The sequence below is a fragment of the Neodiprion lecontei genome, chromosome 2, assembly GCF_021901455.1.
Source record: "Neodiprion lecontei isolate iyNeoLeco1 chromosome 2, iyNeoLeco1.1, whole genome shotgun sequence".
In the NCBI taxonomy this organism is placed as follows: Eukaryota; Metazoa; Arthropoda; class Insecta; order Hymenoptera; family Diprionidae; genus Neodiprion; species Neodiprion lecontei.
In genome coordinates, this window is record NC_060261.1 from 28517982 (window position 1) to 28537408 (window position 19427).

The 19427-nt window shown below is 40.6% G+C and overlaps 2 protein-coding genes across 2 annotated transcripts in view; both read left to right on the plus strand.

The window, feature by feature from the left end:
- LOC107218773 (kelch-like protein diablo) overlaps positions 1-19427 on the plus strand; it is a 137134-nt gene that overhangs the window by 65605 nt on the left and 52102 nt on the right. Inside the window, exon 2 of the mRNA XM_046732963.1 lies at positions 2301-2562. The gene's annotated coding sequence lies outside the window, so the exon portion shown is untranslated. The remainder of the gene's footprint in view (positions 1-2300; positions 2563-19427) is intronic.
- Positions 2317-17600, plus strand: LOC124293022 (elastin-like). The gene is made up of 3 exons (XM_046731918.1): positions 2317-2503; positions 16109-16498; positions 16558-17600. The coding sequence occupies exons 1-3, from the start codon at positions 2317-2319 to the stop codon at positions 17598-17600; spliced, it is 1620 nt and encodes a 539-aa protein (XP_046587874.1).

Here is a 19427-nt window from a genome sequence, read left to right on the forward strand (position 1 = left end):
ATTGCGTATCTATATTGAAAACATTTATTCGGAAACCGTTGACAATAGTCAGTTATATTCTTGACATTTCGACCAGAACTTCCAATACCATTTTTGGATAATAGTTGAAAAATAAAGTTAGAGTAAGATGAAATACCAAGTTTATTCGTCAACATTCACAAATATTTTTCTTAAAAATAAAACGATGTTTTCGTACAATTTGTTCAACTACTTACAAACTTTTACGGGTTGATTTTCTTAGGAAATGGTATCTTAAACTTAAGATATGATTTTACAAATGCCACGGTAGTCGAAAACACGAAGCTGAAACTAAAAGCCAGAGTTAGCAGCGAAACGTGTTAAACTTTTTGAAAATAGAGAAATGCAGTTTAGTCTTATTCTTATAATTCTATAAAACTATTCGGGGTTTAAAGTGTTTCACATAATTTTGATTTTGTGACTTCACTACTTTATTCAAATGAACATGGAACGTTTGGCTGCTAGTTTCAGCCTCGTGTAGAAGACTTGAGCACTTGTACTTCGAACAATTTGAAACTAGAAGCATGCTAAATTCTAAGTACACTTCTAGAAAAATCATCTTGAACAACTTCTCGTTAATTGCAGGATCTTGCTCATTTTCAAACCTGCGAAGACTCGCGTGTAAGATATAAAATGGTACGTTACAAGGAGACATTCCGTTAACGTAAGAACCTGCTGCTCCGTACATGCGTGTACAGAATACAGCGTCTATTTGCCGTCAAAAACGGTAGTGAAACAGCTTTCTTCGTTAAGCTGAGCATAAAAGAGATGGCACGGTCCAGCAGAGAAAGAGTTCCGAAGGGTTGCGTGCAGTCGACAGTCGTCGCGGTTGCGGTAAAGATTTCGAAAGCGAAAGATTTCGCGTTTCCTTCCCATTCACCTGCCCCGGCGAAATATCATTCATTCGTTTCTTCGCACATTTTTGCCTTTCGTGCCGTCCGCTTGTTCCACATTTCAGCCACACCGACGTTAACTCTGCGAATAAGTATGCAATGACACACTGTGAACAGTTTTTAAAACCGAATTCACGGTGATTCAAGTATCGAATTTAGTGCAATTTAGATACTTTACTTGGCGTTATGCACCCGTAACTGGAGACTGCCCTGCATGCGTCAAGCATCCTGATAGCGAGATGGTACAAAAGATAGACGCCTGATCAGTATCTTCATAAAGTATACTCGTAAATATGAGAATACTTGCGACAATCGACTTTCGCTCGTTTCCTTGCCTCAAGACCACCGAATGGTATCCATCGGCACGTGTGTGTCCGGCACTGAACCTCATACGTAGACTGGAATTAAGATGAATAAGGGGTAGAATTTATGGAATCGTCTTGTCACATCCATCATCATTTGGCGCGTAACTGCAGTTTTTGATACATAACTCCCGAAAAACCTCAATTTTTCTTTAAACTTACAAGTACTTGTTTCGGGCACAACTTTATCCACACTTGGAACTATTCAAACCCATTGTACTCAGAGCATTTTGCAGACCTGAGCAAAAGAACAGTGGTAGATTTTCCGATTTCCTACATTCTTTTGAGCAACACAGTATTTGGAATTCTGAAGTTAGTTTCTGACAAACTGTTCCTTGTGTCCGAGAGAAATTTTAAATCTCTCAAGCTCACGAAGTGTTTGTGATTGGTTCTCATGAATATGGAACGAAAAGAAATAAGAACTGGTTTATATATCGAGAATACCGAAATTTTCGTTAAGCGTCTGACTAAAATAAGGATCTAAAAATCACTGGTAAATCCTCGTCAATCCTGCAAGCTGTAATGAATGTTGACCTTCCCGATGTATGCAGACCATTAAGAATTATCATGTACGTATCGAAATTAGAAAACTTTACTAATACGGACCGTTAACAACTCGACTATTTCGATTCCGTGGTATCGAATCTTCATTCGTTGTTTTACTGAAGACTAGTCGCTTTAGAGTTAAAAATTTCAATATGAAAATGGAATGAGGATTAAAGTATGAACGAGCCGAGCAGAGGCTGTAACCGGTCTTCTTATAGAAATAGAACCACCAGAAACATATGCAAAGAGTAATTGCGTGCCTTATAACATCACGAATGTACCTTCGATCAAAAAAGTCATCAAAGTACCGTGTGAACACTGGTAACAATTAATTGAGTACTACATCCGCTTACCTTGCGGATTAAACGTCAGACTTATACGTGAAAAACACTGACTATACTCACAGCTCAAACAGAAGTACGTTACCATTGTAGAAAGTACGGTTTAGCAACGGCCAACCCTTGGTTTGTTTTTACCTTAGGGATGGTTCCGCGCGGATGACGATCAGGGAAACGGCCCTACTGATGATGGCACAAGCGTATGCGGGGTGGGCACCATCAGGAACGCACCCTAAGCGAGGAAAGGTGTACAACGAAGGTATCATCAAAGCATCCTGCTCTGTGCAAGGTTCCCATTGGCGGAAGCTTGCTGAGCACAGAATGACGCAAGGCTCCACCGACATTGGTGGGTGGTGGAAAACAAGAATAAGCCGTTAACTGAGATCACGTGACCAATACGAATGCGTAAGTTTTAGTTCACTTCATCTTGAGCTGGACAGGCTTCGCTACTTATCTACTGTTCATGTTCACAAAATGCCTCCGCCAATGACAGTGACACGCTCCGACACGTGTCGGCAGAGAAAAGTCACGCTCCTGTAACTATGCTCGGAGTCAGCTTTCGTTTAGGCAATGGAGTCGTGAATATCTGTAATCGTATGGTCAAGAGAGTTACTGGAGTTTAGAATTTGAAATCGTTTTGATATATATATATATATATATTCGTCACTGACTGGAAGATCGAAGTTCTTTTAGGCGCAAATCAATCACGGGATAACATTTTACTTTATTGTATCGTACAACATTAGCCAGATTACATCTAACGACGGAAAGACGAGAGAAAATCGTATTTTTGAACATTGACAACTGCCAGTGATACAGCAACTGTCACTTCGCCGTTAGCACTGAGAATCGTGACGGTAGTTGACCAAGCCATATTACTTTTGCACCATAGCTGCACTGGACTGCTCATGATTTCTTATTATACATGCACCCTCCAGTAAAGAACGGATAAGGCAGGTATTTCTATTGGCTCACACCTGCTGTGCACTATCGCATTTTCTCCATTTCGCTGGAATGCAGAAGGGACACTGTGATGCTCAACTAAAGAATGTGATTTTATCGAAGGTACTACTTGCGTCTGATGATGATCGCACCATTTTCCATTATTTATCCTTGAGCAAGGCGCAAATCGTTACATACCGAGCTCTATTGTTGCGCGTGCTACTTTCCATTTTTTTGAATTTCATTCTTGAGTATTTCGAAAATTAACCTCGTGAACGCATTCGTATCCATGCAGTAAACTGAGAAAAATTTCATTTGTTATAGTAACTAGAAAAATTCAGTAAAATAGGCATCGTAGAAAAACTGTTTGAATATTCTTGGAATTATGAAAAACGAGGTACGTTTAACCATTTTGCACTATCGTCCATCCTTTTTCGGTTATTGCAACGCAAAATCAGTTTATAAGGTTTACTCTACTTTTTTAGTTGAATAAGGCTTTAACGTCAATTTATTGTTTCACAAGCATTAAATTTTCGCAACAGTTGCAAGAAAATATGGTAACAGTGATCGTAATGAGAAAGAATAGTAACTGATACTAGACTTTCTAGTAACAGCTAGAAAACTAATTTTCATTTTGTACCTGGAACTATATTTTTCGATCGCGGTAAAAAATAAAAATAGTCAAGGACTGATCGGTAACCGGAACTAAAAATTTCTCTCAATGTAGTTGACGTTTTACAAAAATCGGTCATTGCCATAACTGAGGTGATTGATAGCGAAATTTACACGGCTTAATTTATCCAAAACTATGAACCTGTTATTAAAATTATGAATTACGTGCAGCCATTCATTTCACCGCAATCAGAAGTCATCCAGCGTTCCATTCAGATTGGATTACCTGCATTTTTCTGTAAGTTTAGAGATATTGTCCTGTAGCTTCAGCACTTTCCAAGATCGCATTTTGGCAACTATCTAACCCTAGAAGTTAGGTTTTTTAAGATGCTTCAAAGTTTCCAACGGAATCATTTCTAGCGATCCTTGGACGAGCTCTTTCATTTTTTTCAAATTCATCAACATTTACTAACGACCGACAACGAATCAAATATTACTTATGACAACGGACTGTGCAGAAGACATTTCTCAACACATCGGTGATAATAGGATAAGGTTACGGTATTTTACCGTATAACGAGCAATGGATAATTGGACGCATTTGCGGAGCTGAAGTTGGCTGAAAATAATATATTGTGTAACAAGGAGGCAAAGTCGGTCATTTCGGGCCGAGCATAAGTTGGCAAACACGCGAGGCAAAAAGACCGTTACCTCCTTGTTGCACACGATTCTATCTATAACAATAGTATGTTACGCGTTTTTTTCACGAAGCACAAAATCGAGGTTAGGCTTGCATAGTGAATATCTCTCGACAAGTATTTGCTAAATGGAGAAGAAGGCAAACAAAGAGAGCATCAAATGATGGATAGAGATAGAGAGTCGAGTTTCTCATACGCGTACGGTGAAGAGCAGCTGCGGCTTATTCACCGACGAATTTCAGTATCCTGAGTTCTCCCACCCTCACACGCGCAAGAGAAGACCACCCTGATCCACAATTTGCAACAAGATAAACCGTAAATTATAATCCTGGCAGGGATACGAGGGTTGCCGGTGTACCAGGCGCGCCTTTCATCAAGTCATTAAAATTCGACATCTTTATACCCTCGGCTTGAAATTACACTGATGGTAAATTTAATGCAATTGGGAGAAATACGAATTTTCATTAATCGAATCGACTTCGTTTCATTCAAGCTTGGATAAATCGCATATCGTTAGGTGTTGAAGAATTGAAATATCAGTCGAGTTAAGCAAAGTCCGGTATTTTGGTCATCGACGTTTTTAAACTCGTTTTTAAGCGATGCACTATTTCTTCAAATCTAACGATGAATAATTGAGGCAAGTAACTTTCCTTTGTGATATCGGATTGGTTTACAATTTTCATCGCATCTCTTTTTCTTTAGGTACATGTCACCCTTATCACCCGACAGAAATAAATTGGATAATAATTCGGATAAATTCCCAGACATTCGGTAATGTAAAATCCGGAAAGTGTTTTTTGGTTGTTGTAGAAAAAACCGGATCCCGAAAAGATTTATGGTTAAAGAAACTTTACCAGACGAAACATTATCATAATTGATCAGAGTGTTTTTCGTAGTGTCTGATCCTATTCAGTAAGTCAAATCACACGTATTTCGATTATCGTCAAAATCATTCGTAGACAGATTTGAACAATGTGAAATAAATCATCGACAAAAAAAAAAAAAAAATCCGAGATTCTGACAGTACAAACCGGTGTTTCTCCACGCTTGCGCGTAGGTGTATAAATTACTATTTTACAGGGGTAGAGTGGATAATCTCGTTGAACGTATCGGCGCTATCAATCAAGACAGTGGGTGGAGGTAGCGCTTAGCGAAAGATCTTCCTCTCGGTTTTGTCGGGCGAACCATAACTCCTTCCCCGGTATCCGGCGGTTACCCCACCTCCGGACTCCCACACTCCAGCACGCGCTTTAACACACACATGCGTCCAGCACGCGCCGCGACACCCGCTTCTCCCTGGTAACGGCGGTTCCCCTCGGCACGCGACAGGCGCACGCCGATGGCCTATTAGTTTTTTCCTTTTCCCTCTTTACAGCTCTCCGGCTCACGGGCGTCGTGCGCATGTGTGGGCGCGAGTGCGCGCGCACACAGAGACATGCGTGCGCGCGAGCCCCGTATGCCCCGTATGCCTGCGCCGTAGCGATGCAGCGTCAGGCAGCCGGGCGAATCGGACTTCTCCGGGCTTCCCTGGTGGCTCTGTGTAGGAGAAAGCGGTGCTGCGTTGGTGCTAGCGCCGACGCACGTAGGACCCGGCGGATCTGGTAGCCCCGATGACATCTGGCAGGCAGGCCCGAGGCCCAACGAAACTCCGGTGCAGTGGACGAACGAACGGACCCAGGAACCGCCGTGCCGTAGCGGCTGGACGGGTTGCCCACATATGCGCCTCGCGCCACAAACCTTCGCGATCCTTGCTCTGCGCACTACCGAACAGGCCGACAACATAACGGTCAAATCCGACGCCGGACTACTCGCACTCCGAGGAGGGGAGGGGGAGAGAAAACGGCACCCGCTGATCGGATTGCTTTTTGCGGTTTCGGCACTAGAATTTATGACGACGCGTACGGTGGTATTGTACCGCACAGCATCAACGGTTTCGTGTATTGTACGTATATCGGTGTGTAATAGCTAACTGTTCTTTCCTAATTGAGTGAAAAACAAGAGGTAGGAATTATTCAACTCAGGGATCACTGACTTACACGGATACTTCGTGTTAATCGTTTCCACTGCTAGTAAATTTGGGCAGTTTGACCAGTTATCAGACTAAAGTTGGACCTAGCTTGTGACCGAACTTAATATATATATGTATCATAACTTTGGGAATTCTTGCTATACCTTATAATCTACACATTTGTATTTTCGGGTCACTTGTGAATTTTTTGAAAAATTTCATAAATAACTTCGAAACTCTACTTTGTTCGGCCAGTAAAACGTTCAAATTAAAATACGAATAAATACGTTTCTGTGAAAAACTTTTAGACTTCTGATAAGTATACCGAAACAAATACAATGCTCGAAACAAACTATCGAAATCTATTTCAAAATTGTAAAAGAAAAATTTTTCAATGGCGTTGGCTTATTTCTCCACAGTGATTATATTGTTTTTTAGATAACTCAGAAATCTTACGTAGGAACTAAGATTCTTAGCTTGGGATTGGTTAGAGGGTCCATCAAAAAAAAAAAAAAATTAGCACAACTACCAATCTATCTTTTCGTCTGCAAAATTTTATGTTAACCTGCAAAAAATTATCGAATTTCATGTTGAATTCGTTTTACCATTCTAAGAAAATAAATTTCCTCGATTTACAGTACAGGGACAATCAGGTTGCAACAATTTTTCGACTATTGCGGTATCAAGCAATTTTTATTCCGTATCCTTGTGAAAAACAATAAGCGTTCGTATAAAATTGAATCAATTCCAGAGCTGAATACTTTTATTTTAATGAGAGAGAACCTCAGAGAACCAGAAGCTGAGTGCCATAATCTTAGGATCTCAATTACATCTGATAAATTTAGTTATACATTCTAAGTTCGCGACATAAGCTGCAGTTGTGATTCAGCAACCGCCGATCTTAGTCACTTGCAACAATTATACGACATCCGGCAGTTGCTCACAAATCTCTCTAGGTAATAAACCAGTTGAAAGATGATTTGACGATCTCGTTGCCATCCTCAAGAAGCAGATACAAATATTCAATATTGTTACAATTTGGTTGGAAAAATTTTTTCAAAAACAGGATTAATCCGAAGAAAGATAAATGTAATACTCAATGTCAGCACACTGAGAAAAATTTCATTTGTTACAGTAAGTAGAAAAATTCGGTAAAACAGGTATCGTTGAAAAAACTGTTTGAATATTGTTGGAATTTCGAAAAACGAGGTACGCGTAACCATTTTGCGCTATCGTCGATCCTTTTTTGGTTATCGCAACGCAATATCAGTTTGTGAGGTTTACTCTACTTTTTTAGTTAAATAAGGCTGTAACATCAATTTATTGTTGCACAAGCAACAGTTACAAGAAAATATAGCAACAGCGATCGTAATGAGAAAGAATAGTAACGGATACTAGACTTTCCGGCTAGAAAACTAATTTTCATTGTTTACCTAGAACTATATTTTTCGATTGTGCTAAAAAATGAAAATAGTCAAGGACTGAGCGGTAACCGGAACTAAAAATTTCTCTCAGCATATGAATATATTATATGAAAACGGCTGAGTTTCTCTGTTAAATATTCAAATGCAGTGAAATTTGAGGGGGGGTCAATTAAGATTTACAATCAAAGATAGCCATTTCTGAAACACTCCGAATTACCTCGCGTTCGTGTTTTCCGTCTACCAATGTGCGGCTGCAAGTTGACACGACCAAACTTAATATCATTACGTCGTCACCGTGCGTGTGTATTTATCCCGGTCAAATTTCCGTCCTGGTACCGTAGCGTATATTATACCGAGTGACAATCCGTCTGACACGCATTAATTTACCTACCTACTTTACCGGGGCACATGCAAAGGCGTCAGCTCACTACCCAGGCGCACGTGCTCGAGTTGTATCTGGCCATAATAATTAACCGAGGCGAATGTGAAATCGAGCGTAAGTAACGACCGATGAAAGCCCGATAAAACCAACCGAATATGCGTACTTGAGCAGGCATGCACCTTTCTGCCATCCAATCCCGTATAACATTATCTCTCCACCATCCTCCGTTCGTCTTCAAATTATCATCAGACAGACAGCGTCCAGGAGTCCTGGTGCAAGGTAAGGCACGCGTCGCGAAGCGCTTCGCCGAACGCACATTGAAAACTCAATCAGTCACGATGAGTCGAATTAAAAACAATCCCTGACAATCACGACATCAACGAGTCGTATCACCTACGAGCCAAAAAGTACGATGCATTACTAACATATAGCATAAGTACCACTACCATAGAATGGTTGTGAACTTCCTTATTTCGGGTTCAGTACACTTGCTCTTTGTACCAGATCAAACATGAGCCAAAAATCTTACCGTTTCGATGATCAGGTTGATCATGTGTTTAGTATTCATCAACTTCATTGAATACGATACGATGCAATACGATTATAAAATACACCTTTTAACACGTACTCTTTTCAAGCGTCTCTCTTCCCTGAGCATCGAGTGACCAACTTCATATCCTAGGATACCTGTAAGCGTAACCTCATATCTTCTCGACTTACCAGTTCACCCGGAAATCCTTCCTTCGACCCAATTGTGACAACCTTTTGACGGTCAAATCAATGCGTTAACGTTGAAGGTGTTGGGGAAATTAATTACCGCAAGAAGCAGATGCAGATACGAGCGATAAGGTATATTGGCTCGGGAAATCACGTCAAGGGGGACAAGACATTAGCCTCTAATCTTGTTCTAGGCCTAACGAGAGTTTTGCCTTCTCAGTTTTCGGCGCGGTTCCGATTCCGATCTTTGTCGGTAGCCTGTCTTCTCTTTACACGAATCGGGCTGCACGTCATCCATTGTTCCCAACGTTCTTAGACTCGGGTGCAGGACGCAGGTGTGACCTCGGGTGTGCCCCAGTATTTGGAAGCTGGTTATTAGACCAGACTCACACGGTCATCATTAACCACTTCACGGCTTCGATCCGTGTAACCCAAAAGCCGATTTGCGTGGACGGTGCTCAAGACGTTCGTACTCTTCTTGATATTACTTTAAATGCCAGTCTTGAGTATCTTTCGTTTCAGTGACTCCAGTGGTGGCATCGTTTCACTTTAAATCACTTGCACGTGCACTGACCAGCGTGTAGAAGAGATCGAAAAATGTCATTCCTTTACATCATGACTTCCGTGAGTTCAAATTACTTTAGACAGCAATCACTTTAGACAGTTCTTAGTCGACTGGAATTCACTATATGCCTTCTAAACGGCAGTTACGATGGATTCGAGGGACTTCTACCAGCCTTTGAGACTTCTTCTGGGCTTTCGGTGATTTGAAATAACTGACGATGTGATTTTCTAACTGGTGGCGAATTCCAGAATAACCGATACGTAACATAATTAGCTAATTCCTACGTAATTAAAACCGGGATATTGGAATCTAGACGGTCGTAAAGTCCAGACCTATACGTTAATGATCTCAACGATTATTCTATGTTGTTAGTGCTTCTTTCACCGATCGATAATCCGACGATGATTCCATTATAATACAACTTCCGACAGTGATTGATATGCCGATTGAATCTATCCAATAGAGAACTCAACTTTATAAAATGAATCTTCACGGAAGATGAATTTGGTAGTGAATTTGAAAGTAACCTCTCCGAAACTCAAAAGGTGTTGGATTTCACGTGAAATTCATTTGTACATTGAAACCGGAAACTTTACCAATTTACTGTCGATCAAAAACCAACCCATGGTGTTATCAATAAAACTATTCATAGCCGTTGTGTAACGTTTGCAATGAAAAATTTCACTCTTTTCAGCAATACGCCAAGTGCTGAAAAGTACGGATGTATTAAACGGAATACCGACAGTACCGAACGTGTAATTCATTGTGTTTGGAGTTTCGGCGATGAAATAACCTCTCATGCGTCAAATCAACGTAACAAAAAAACCATACTACTCGCCGGGAATTTTACTCGAAACAACGCGACGCGGCAGGCTTGAATCTGTTTCGGGATCCCGAGATTGTTAGGTACAGGCAATAAAGAGATTAGACGAAGTGTAACCCGTCGGCAATAAATTTACACATAGAAAACATCAGGGCCGTAGTGCCTCTCTCCTAATCAAAAAGGTAAACGAAAGAGTCGATGCTTTATTGCACCGAATGGCAGCCGGTATAAAGACCGTCTGAACCAGCAATGCGGGACAGCTGGTGCCTGCGGAGCGACAATCGACGCTGACGCTGCAGGATCAACTCATCCGAGCCTTCTTCCTCGTTTTCCGAATGTTAAATTAAGAAATGAATCACTGATGGTGATACATCCGCGGGGGTTTGTGACACGGTGCAAAACGAGACCAGCCTGCGATACGTTTTGTACGTTCGATTTCTTTTCCAGATTCGTATCATTTTACCCAGGCGTAGGTATTCGTATGTTGCGATACGTGCAACGAAAGCGATATAATTAATACGACAAAGATGTCGGGGAAATAAAATACGAAGTCGACGTCGTAATGTTTGTTGCGCACGACGCGAGAGAGTTGCTCCTTGATCGCTTCGTGGCTCTTCGTTCACCTGCCTCGGCCGTTACACCATGCTTTAATTAATCGCGTGTGACCTGAACTTTGACAATATCGTTGTACATTATTCAGTTCGCGTGTCGAGACTCCTCGTCGAGCGGGTCGGTCAAGTATAATTAACAATCGCCAGAAGAAGAGTAGGTGCAGGGTGGATATATACCTGAGCACACCGATCGAAGTGGAAATTAAAGGAACGATCAGCCCGATGATCGTTCCCTCGCTTTTCAAACAGTTTGCGTGCACCGAATTTAACAAAAGAATGGGATAACAATTGGCCAACGTTATTTTCGAGTGTGTCTATAATACTGACGGCCATGACGCAAGCTCGTCAATTGGAATCCAACGGGCGATAATTGAACGGTGCGAAGCGCAATGGATTATCAAAAAAAAAAATCACGTACCCAACTCGGAGCCCGAGGCTACTTCTAGGGCTGCTGGAGTTCATCTTCTGTGAGAATAGAACGGCCTAAACGCTCTCTGGAAGACTAAACCCTTTGATTTAAGCGGCCTACGTCGGGCAGGCTGCACTTTGACGTCGTTAAGTCCACTAAGTGCTCGGGGATATTAATTAAACCTCCACAAAGTGGACGCTCCGACTCTGGACGATCGTTTCTTTGGCTCACAAATCCGCTAACAACCCGTCAAATTAGCCCCGAAGAACACTTCACACCGCTACACGTTACGTCTGCACTATTGACTGCACGACGATTCTTGTTTTATGGGATATAACGAGGTGAAAATGCATTGGGATGCTTGTTAGCCTCGTATCATCTTCGCTTATTCAGCAACCCTTAGGTGCAGCTTACGTAGGTACTAAGCCTGCTTTTTGTTATTACATATTATTGTTCGATTATATTTAACCGTACAAGTCGAGTCTATGGCAATAATATTTAACAAAATGAGATAAAGTCAATCTAATGACACTTTCTGAGCTTACCCGAATCAGAATAAAAATCAAACGCGATAAAATGTTTGGATTTTATCAAGGTACGGGAAATTGGGACGAGGCGTGTATCTTTAGATCTATTTTGTTCGAATAACGGTGTAGGAAAATGGAATATAACGTCTCAATCAAATGGCAGACGAGGAGGGAAAATTTTTTGTTTCAAAATTCTGTGTGAATAATAAATGATATACCGAATGTCGAGGGACGTTTCTTAATCAGGTAATAGATCAAAAGGTTGTAATCCGGACGCCACATGGGGCTAGGCAACCACTGTGAAGTAGCTTACCTACCTCTGAATAATAGATTTTATCCTCCTGAATTTTAATACGTCGGTGGCTCCTACATAAAACCGGTCGTTTCACTGTAAAAGACGTACCTAATTCTTACAGGGATACAGTTTTCGTCGTACCCTTGAATTTTCTAAACTTTCATTTAATTACATGGTAAAAATTTGCTTTGGAAAAAACTTTTGAAAATTGCATAACCGAAAACGTTTTCGAAAGCGATGAATGACAAGCGTTGCTCGATTTTATCGTTCACCACGTTTCAAAGTTTGATATAACTGAGCATAAGGATCCAACGGTATTATTCAAGATAAATTAATAACGTTGATTGTGTATTTGAATTTCAATAGGTACTGCCTAAAATAATAAACAAAATTGTATACAAAATATTGTCAATTTAATGAAAGTGAATCGCTCCTGTGAAAATATTTCTTAATTTCAACAAAAAAAAAAAAAAAAAAACGCACCGTGAATTTCGATGAACAATTTATAATAAAGATCCGACGACGAAGCCTGAGGGTATTTTTTCCCGGTTGAATTCCATTCAAGTTCACATCGAGAATCGCTGTACGTGTCTTCGGAGGCGTTCGCGAATTCCCTGCGCGCGGACTGAAACGCGTCGAAATAAATATACCTTCGAAGGCAAAAGCTGCGGCGATGGCGTCGTAAGAGAGCGAAGCACGTTAATTGTCCAGCAATTTTTATAAGGCGCACCAAAACCGCTCTGGATTCGGGGTTAATGCGATATCGAGTGACAATTAAGCCGCGCATGAACGCCGTTGCGCCGCAGCTGCGGCTCGTTGCATTTAGTCGCCGCCTGTGCTTACTTCGTACTCGCGTGTGTGGTTCCTGCTTACGACGAGCTTTCGTAACTGCATACTGCTAAAGCTTACCTGCGGTATCCTTATAACTCACATCTTCAGCGCGTGCGAGCGGGCGCATTTGCTATACCTTAATTGGTGTAATTATTGTTTGTTAGCTTACACTGGCCTCGACAGATCACTGTACTCCTTCACATGTATCTATATTACACATACGTAAAGATATATGCAGAATGCATTGAAGTTCCTGGTACCGTATCAAGACTGCACTCTTTCTTTTTCTTATTGAATATTCTTCCGCAGTCTGTTACTTAATATTGTTTTTTGGGTGAAATATCGATACACTCGCAGTTTTTTACTCTTACCGTATTCGAGTGAGAACAATTGATATACCGAGAGACATTATTAGTTCCGGTTACCGTTCAGTCCTCAACTATTTTCATTTTTCACCACGATCGAAAAATATAGTTCTAGGTAAAAAATGAAAATTAGTTTTTTAGCTGTTACCGAAAAGTCTTGTATCCGTTACTATTCTTTCTCATTACGATCACTGTTACTGTATTTTCTTGACTTTTTTTAACGATAGGTACCTGTTTTACTGAATTTTTCTAGTTACCGTAACAAATGAAATTTTTCTCAGTGTAGATACTGGAATTTATCGAGTTTTATTTTACTCTGCGAAACGTGCAAGGAAATAAGAATCGCATATCCGAATGAAGGAATTTTGGTTGCTGTTATCGTTAGAAAAAATCACGTCATTGTTAGGGTCTTCAATTGCTGAAATCGGAATTTCAATTGTGAATGGTTTCTTAAACACATCATCTGAAATCAATTTCTGTCACCAATTACCGAGAAGGCGACAGAAGAAATTCATCTGGAGGGCTTTAAAAAATTTCTTTACAAACATAACGGACCATAATACATTGAATTTGCATGAATAGTACGTGTTTGTGCATGTAAGGGAATCGTAGAATACTGTCATCGCTTGAAGATACCATGGGTAAAATTATGAAGTATCGAGGAAAAGTGTGAGCACATTAATTGTATCAAACAAGTGTGCAAAAAATGTGAAATTGTTCCAATTTACATCGCCTGTAATGTTCTTTAGATATTCCGTACGCTTCATTTTCGTCAGAGTGACAAATAGTCGGATCTGTTTTTGCCGTATTGAAAAATTCTTCACATGTCAAGAAAAGATCGTTCCAATTAAATTCATCTTGAACCTTTCTTTTATCATATTTTTATTTGTGATACCTTTTAACGGAAACTGTATGCCCGATACAAACCTTAGCTTATCAACTACAGAATTGGCGGTTTTCACTGGCTCGCAGTATTCGACAAGAATCCAATTTAGGCACGAGCAACATCGATTGACAAGAAAATGAAAACGAAAGACTCATCGGAGATGGTAAATTCCTTTAAATTCCATTGACCTATTGAATGCCAAGTTGGAACGGTAGTGTTGCATGTACTGTTCGACCATGCTGGAAACGTCAAGCAAGACTTTGATGTAATGCGTTTCTAATCATTTTCGGACACTCGGTTATCTTATCGAACAAACAGATTTGTGCACTACTTCAATGCACAAGTTAACGACATTTCTAATTATCTTGCATTACTTCCCAATCATTTCCGGTATTCGATATCTAGCTCACTTCTCAATATAGTTCCAAACCGTTACGAATAATTGGGTATTCTTCGCATGTGAATAACTCGCGCTTATTGTGAAAATATTTATATCCCGTTCCAAAAGAACTCACTTTCCGAAGCTTTTCTGGAAATTTTAAGATACTTCGCTGATATTGTTCGTTTTAAATTCCCTTGTACAAAAAATGCGTATCCTTAAAAATCGAACGAAAACTAGAACAAGTGTGGTAAAAAAGAAAAGTGAATGCAGAAATAAAATTGTCTCTACCCGTCGCGGAACACAGTTTGAACGGCAAATATATAAGATACATTTCTTCAGATCTGTTTCACAATAAACAAAGTGATCGGTGTACACGAAATGACAGAGTTAATCAACCCTTAATCCACTTTCAGTTCCCACCTAATGTACCTACCTCAAATTGATCAATTTTTCCACTCAATTCATGAAGATAAGGTAAAATAAAATTGGTTACTCGCTCAATGTTCGTTTCCTATCATCACCATTATCAAAATTTGTATATCTATACCACTTCAATTTTTACTCTCACTAATATCTCGTTATAAAATTGACAAAACTGGTCAATATTTGATCAATAGACCGCCTGAATTCGCCCCTTTTCATCATTTTAGCCGAAAAAATCAACCTCGTTTAAATATCTTATTTCAACACTCGACAATCTGTCTATCCATCTTATACCTACAGTCAATCTCGCGGTAAGCCGAGCATGCGGCAATATTCACACAGAGACAGAGTGAATCCACATGCAGGCGCTTTAATGTGAGACGTGTAGACTGTATGGGATAGGTGGGCACCCTATGGTAGTGGGGGCACCTGTACGGCAGGTGAGAAGCAGCCCATGCCGCGATGCGTAGCGATTTCATGCTATGATCCTTCGGGGTCGAAACTGCTTCGGTAACGGTGCCCCTGCATGCGCCACGATCCCGTCCTTTTCAAGAAGAGGCTTGTGAAATGCTTTGTGTACTTATTCTCTTGATCTTCTTTCTGTTGCTCTTGATTCTTTGGCAAAAATATACACCATCCACGTCGAGTTGTCCGAGAATCTATAGCTTGTCACATGTATGTGGAGTTTATCATCCTTTGTGTTGTCCCGATATTGATTAAGATGTTGGTAAGACGGTTACCTCAATTATCAATCATTGTTCAGTGTACCTATGAATCAAATATTCGCTATATTAAAGCTGAAAGGCGGAAATTTTGAATGTCCGGATGTCCAAACGTTCTATTTTGACGTTAGCGAAAATTTTTTCTCCTGTTACGTCATCGATCGATAACCGTCAACGACGAAAATCAGTTTGCCGAATTCCTCAGTCTGGAAATAAACGCGCAGTAGAGTGGACGTACGAAAATCGCGCTCCGCAGATTTCGAGCACCCGGTTCTCTACCTCTTGATTCTGCGCTCCATATTCTCTACCTGCTGGATTTCGATTTCCAGGACTAACGCTTCGTAGTTTTGGATGTCCAGGTCCCGTACCTGCTGGATCTCAACTACCAGGACTAACGCTTCATAGTTCTGGCTCTTCAAGTTCTTTGCTTGCTGGATTTCAACTACCAGGACTAACGCTTCGTAGTTTTGGATGTCCAGGTCCTGTACCTGCTGGATCTCAACTACCAGGACTAACGCTTCATAGTTCTAGCTCTTCAAGTTCTTTACTTGCTGGATTTCGACTTCCAGGACTAACGCTTCGTAAGTTTGGATGTCCAGGTCCTGTACCTGCTGGATCTCAACTACCAAGACTAACGCTTCATAGTTCTGGCTCTTCAGTTCCTTTACCTGCTGGATTTCAACTACCAGGACTAACGCTTCATAGTTTTGGATGTCCAGGTCCTGTACCTGCTGGATCTCAACTTCCAGGACTAACGCTTCGTAATTTTGATGTCCAGGTCCTGTACCTGCTGGATCTCAACGACCAGGACTAACGCTTCATAGTTCTGGCTCTTCAAGTTCTTTGCTTGCTGGATTTCAACTACCAGGACTAACGCTTCGTAGTTTTGGATGTCCAGGTCCTGTACCTGCTGGATCTCAACTACCAGGACTAACGCTTCATAGTTCTGGCTCTTCAAGTTCTTTGCTTGCTGGATTTCAACTACCAGGACTAACGCTTCGTAGTTTTGGATGTCCAGGTCCTGTACCTGCTGGATCTCAACTACCAAGACTAACGCTTCATAGTTCTGGCTCTTCAAGTTATTTACTTGCTGGATTTCAACTTCCAGGACTAACGCTTCATAGTTCTGGATGTCCAGGTCCTGTACCTGGTGGATCTCAACTACCAAGACTAACGCTTCATAGTTCTGGCTCTTCAAGTTCTTTACTTGCTGGATTTCAACTTCCAGGACTAACGCTTCATAGTTCTGGATGTCCAGGTCCTGTACCTGCTGGATCTCAACTACCAGGACTAACGCTTCATAGTTCTGGCTCTTCAGGTCCTTTACCTGCTGGATTTCAACTACCAGGACTAACGCTTCGTAGTTTTGGATGTCCAGGTCCTGTACCTGCTGGATCTCAACTACCAAGACTAACGCTTCATAGTTCTGGCTCTTCAAGTTCTTTACTTGCTGGATTTCAACTTCCAGGACTAACGCTTCATAGTTCTGGATGTCCAGGTCCTGTACCTGCTGGATCTCAACTACCAGGACTAACGCTTCATAGTTCTGGCTCTTCAAGTTCTTTACCTGCTGGATTTCAACTACCAGGACTAACGCTTCGTAGTTCTGGATGTCCAGGTCCTGTACCTGGTGGATCTCAACTACCAAGACTAACGCTTCATAGTTCTGGCTCTTCAGGTCCTTTACCTGCTGGATTTCAACTACCAGGACTAACGCTTCGTAGTTTTGGATGTCCAGGTCCTTTATCTGGCGAGTCCCAACTTCCAAGACTAGCCCTCCGTAGTTTTGGATGTCCAGGTCCTTTACATGGTGAGTCTTAACTTCCAAGACTCGTGATCGGTAGGCTTGGCGCTCCGGGTCCTCTACGTGGTAGGTCTTGACGTCCAGGATTAGCACTCTCGAGGTTAGAGTCCTTTGCGACGTGACTTTTTACGTCCTGGATTAACGCTCCATAGATTCCGCATACTATGTCTATTTTACAACTAATTTTAAAAATTTTTTCCTTGCATTACTTTCAACTTGATTCGTGAGTTCTTACACGATTGTTCTATTCCAGAAAAGCAGTCTTCAATCGGAAAATAAACGTGAATAATATTTTCGATGGATAATGACGTATTACTCTATATCACATGCTGTTGAAAAAGGCAAAACGGTGTATATTTTTTTTTTCTTTTTACCGTATCTACGCTCAAAACGTGAAATAATGATTAGAAACATTGAAACTGAATAACAGTTTAATGAAGAGACAAATGTCATCTGGACTGACAGATACGACCTTCTGCTACCGAATCAACCATAAAATCTCAAGTAAAGTCCTAAATAAATTCAAAAATAATTTGATGCACGTTTTTTAGTCTGAAGTATAAATTAATCAAAATATTAAAGAATAGAATATAAATATATTTAAAATTCCACCTTAAATGAAACATAGTGATTTCGTTTCAGTTTTAATTAACATGAAGTTGGAGAACATTTTACTTATACAAAATTTGGAAATGACATTTTTTCTACCACACACAAAAAAATTAGAGAAACTTTGGTTATATAATTATGATCCCACTAATATCTGCTGACATAGTTAGGTATGAACATTTACTTGAATCAATGAAGCATGTCGTTTCATGGACAAAATTCGATTATATTTTTGTATAAAAAGTGTCTTCACTGTAAATTAATTCTATTTATTGTCACTGAATTTTTTTTACGTTCCTACGGAATTGAAAATTTCTTTCAATCGAGCACTCGATTATTCCAGATGCAACTATGCCGCAGCATATGAAGTTTTTATAGCGTTTCCACAATGCACCTGAACGACCTGCATGAGCGACCAAAGCAATTAGATGCAGTTTACACGGAAAGACGATCACTGCTGGGATGTCTCGGGGTAACGGAAATCGCCAATTTTCACCCACCGGGTCACTCGCGCCACTCCATAGATATACATGAGCGTGCGGTAAAAGATATGGAATCCCCTTAATTTTGGCGCGTGTCATTCATGTGCCGCCTTTCAAGGTGCTCGGTTTCCACCTCGGTGCCAAAGGGCGACGGGCAACCTTATAACTTTCACAGAGGAGGGAGACCAGCACCGTCCCATAACTGCGTTCGCATAGGGTGACCATTTTTAATCTCTTCGATTACGTGCCGAAGTAATTCAAGCGCTGAAAAAAACTAAAACAGATTTCGATTAAATAATTTAAGTTAAGGGCATAGCCGAGTAAGTATGCCAAAAATGCCCCTTTCGATTGTGTTATTATCATTTATGTTCAGGCTGTGAAATAATGTGATGGTGCCTCTTCAATATCCATCGGAAACCTGTGATCTGAACGTTGAAAATTTTTTATAAGACAGAAGGTGCTACCGAAAAATCTTTTGAACGTCATTTTCATTTTAAAGTGAACGGGTCAATTGCTCGGATAGCTGACACCAGGTGGTCGTTTTCTGATTACGCTGCTCCTTTAGGAGGTATCGGGATCGAGGCACTAAAAATAACGAACAATCAATTAGTCATAAATATGCGCGCTACTTATTTACATTCGTAACATCTTAAACGTAGAGTAAAATACATTATAAAACAAACAAACATTGATAAAAGAATTAGAAGGATAATAACACATATGGTTGGATTTGGTAGGCCTTAATAACCGTCG

Excerpts from the sequence above, each read along its gene's own strand:
- LOC124293022 (XM_046731918.1), top strand. The coding sequence starts at position 2,317 with ATGACGATCAGGGAAACGGCCCTACTGATGATGGCACAAGCGTATGCG. Across the intron at positions 2,504-16,108 it reads GCAAGGCTCCACCGACATTG|GACTAACGCTTCGTAGTTTT; the intron begins GTGGGTGGTGGA and ends TTCGATTTCCAG. Across the intron at positions 16,499-16,557 it reads TCATAGTTTTGGATGTCCAG|GTCCTGTACCTGCTGGATCT; the intron begins GTCCTGTACCTG and ends TTTGATGTCCAG.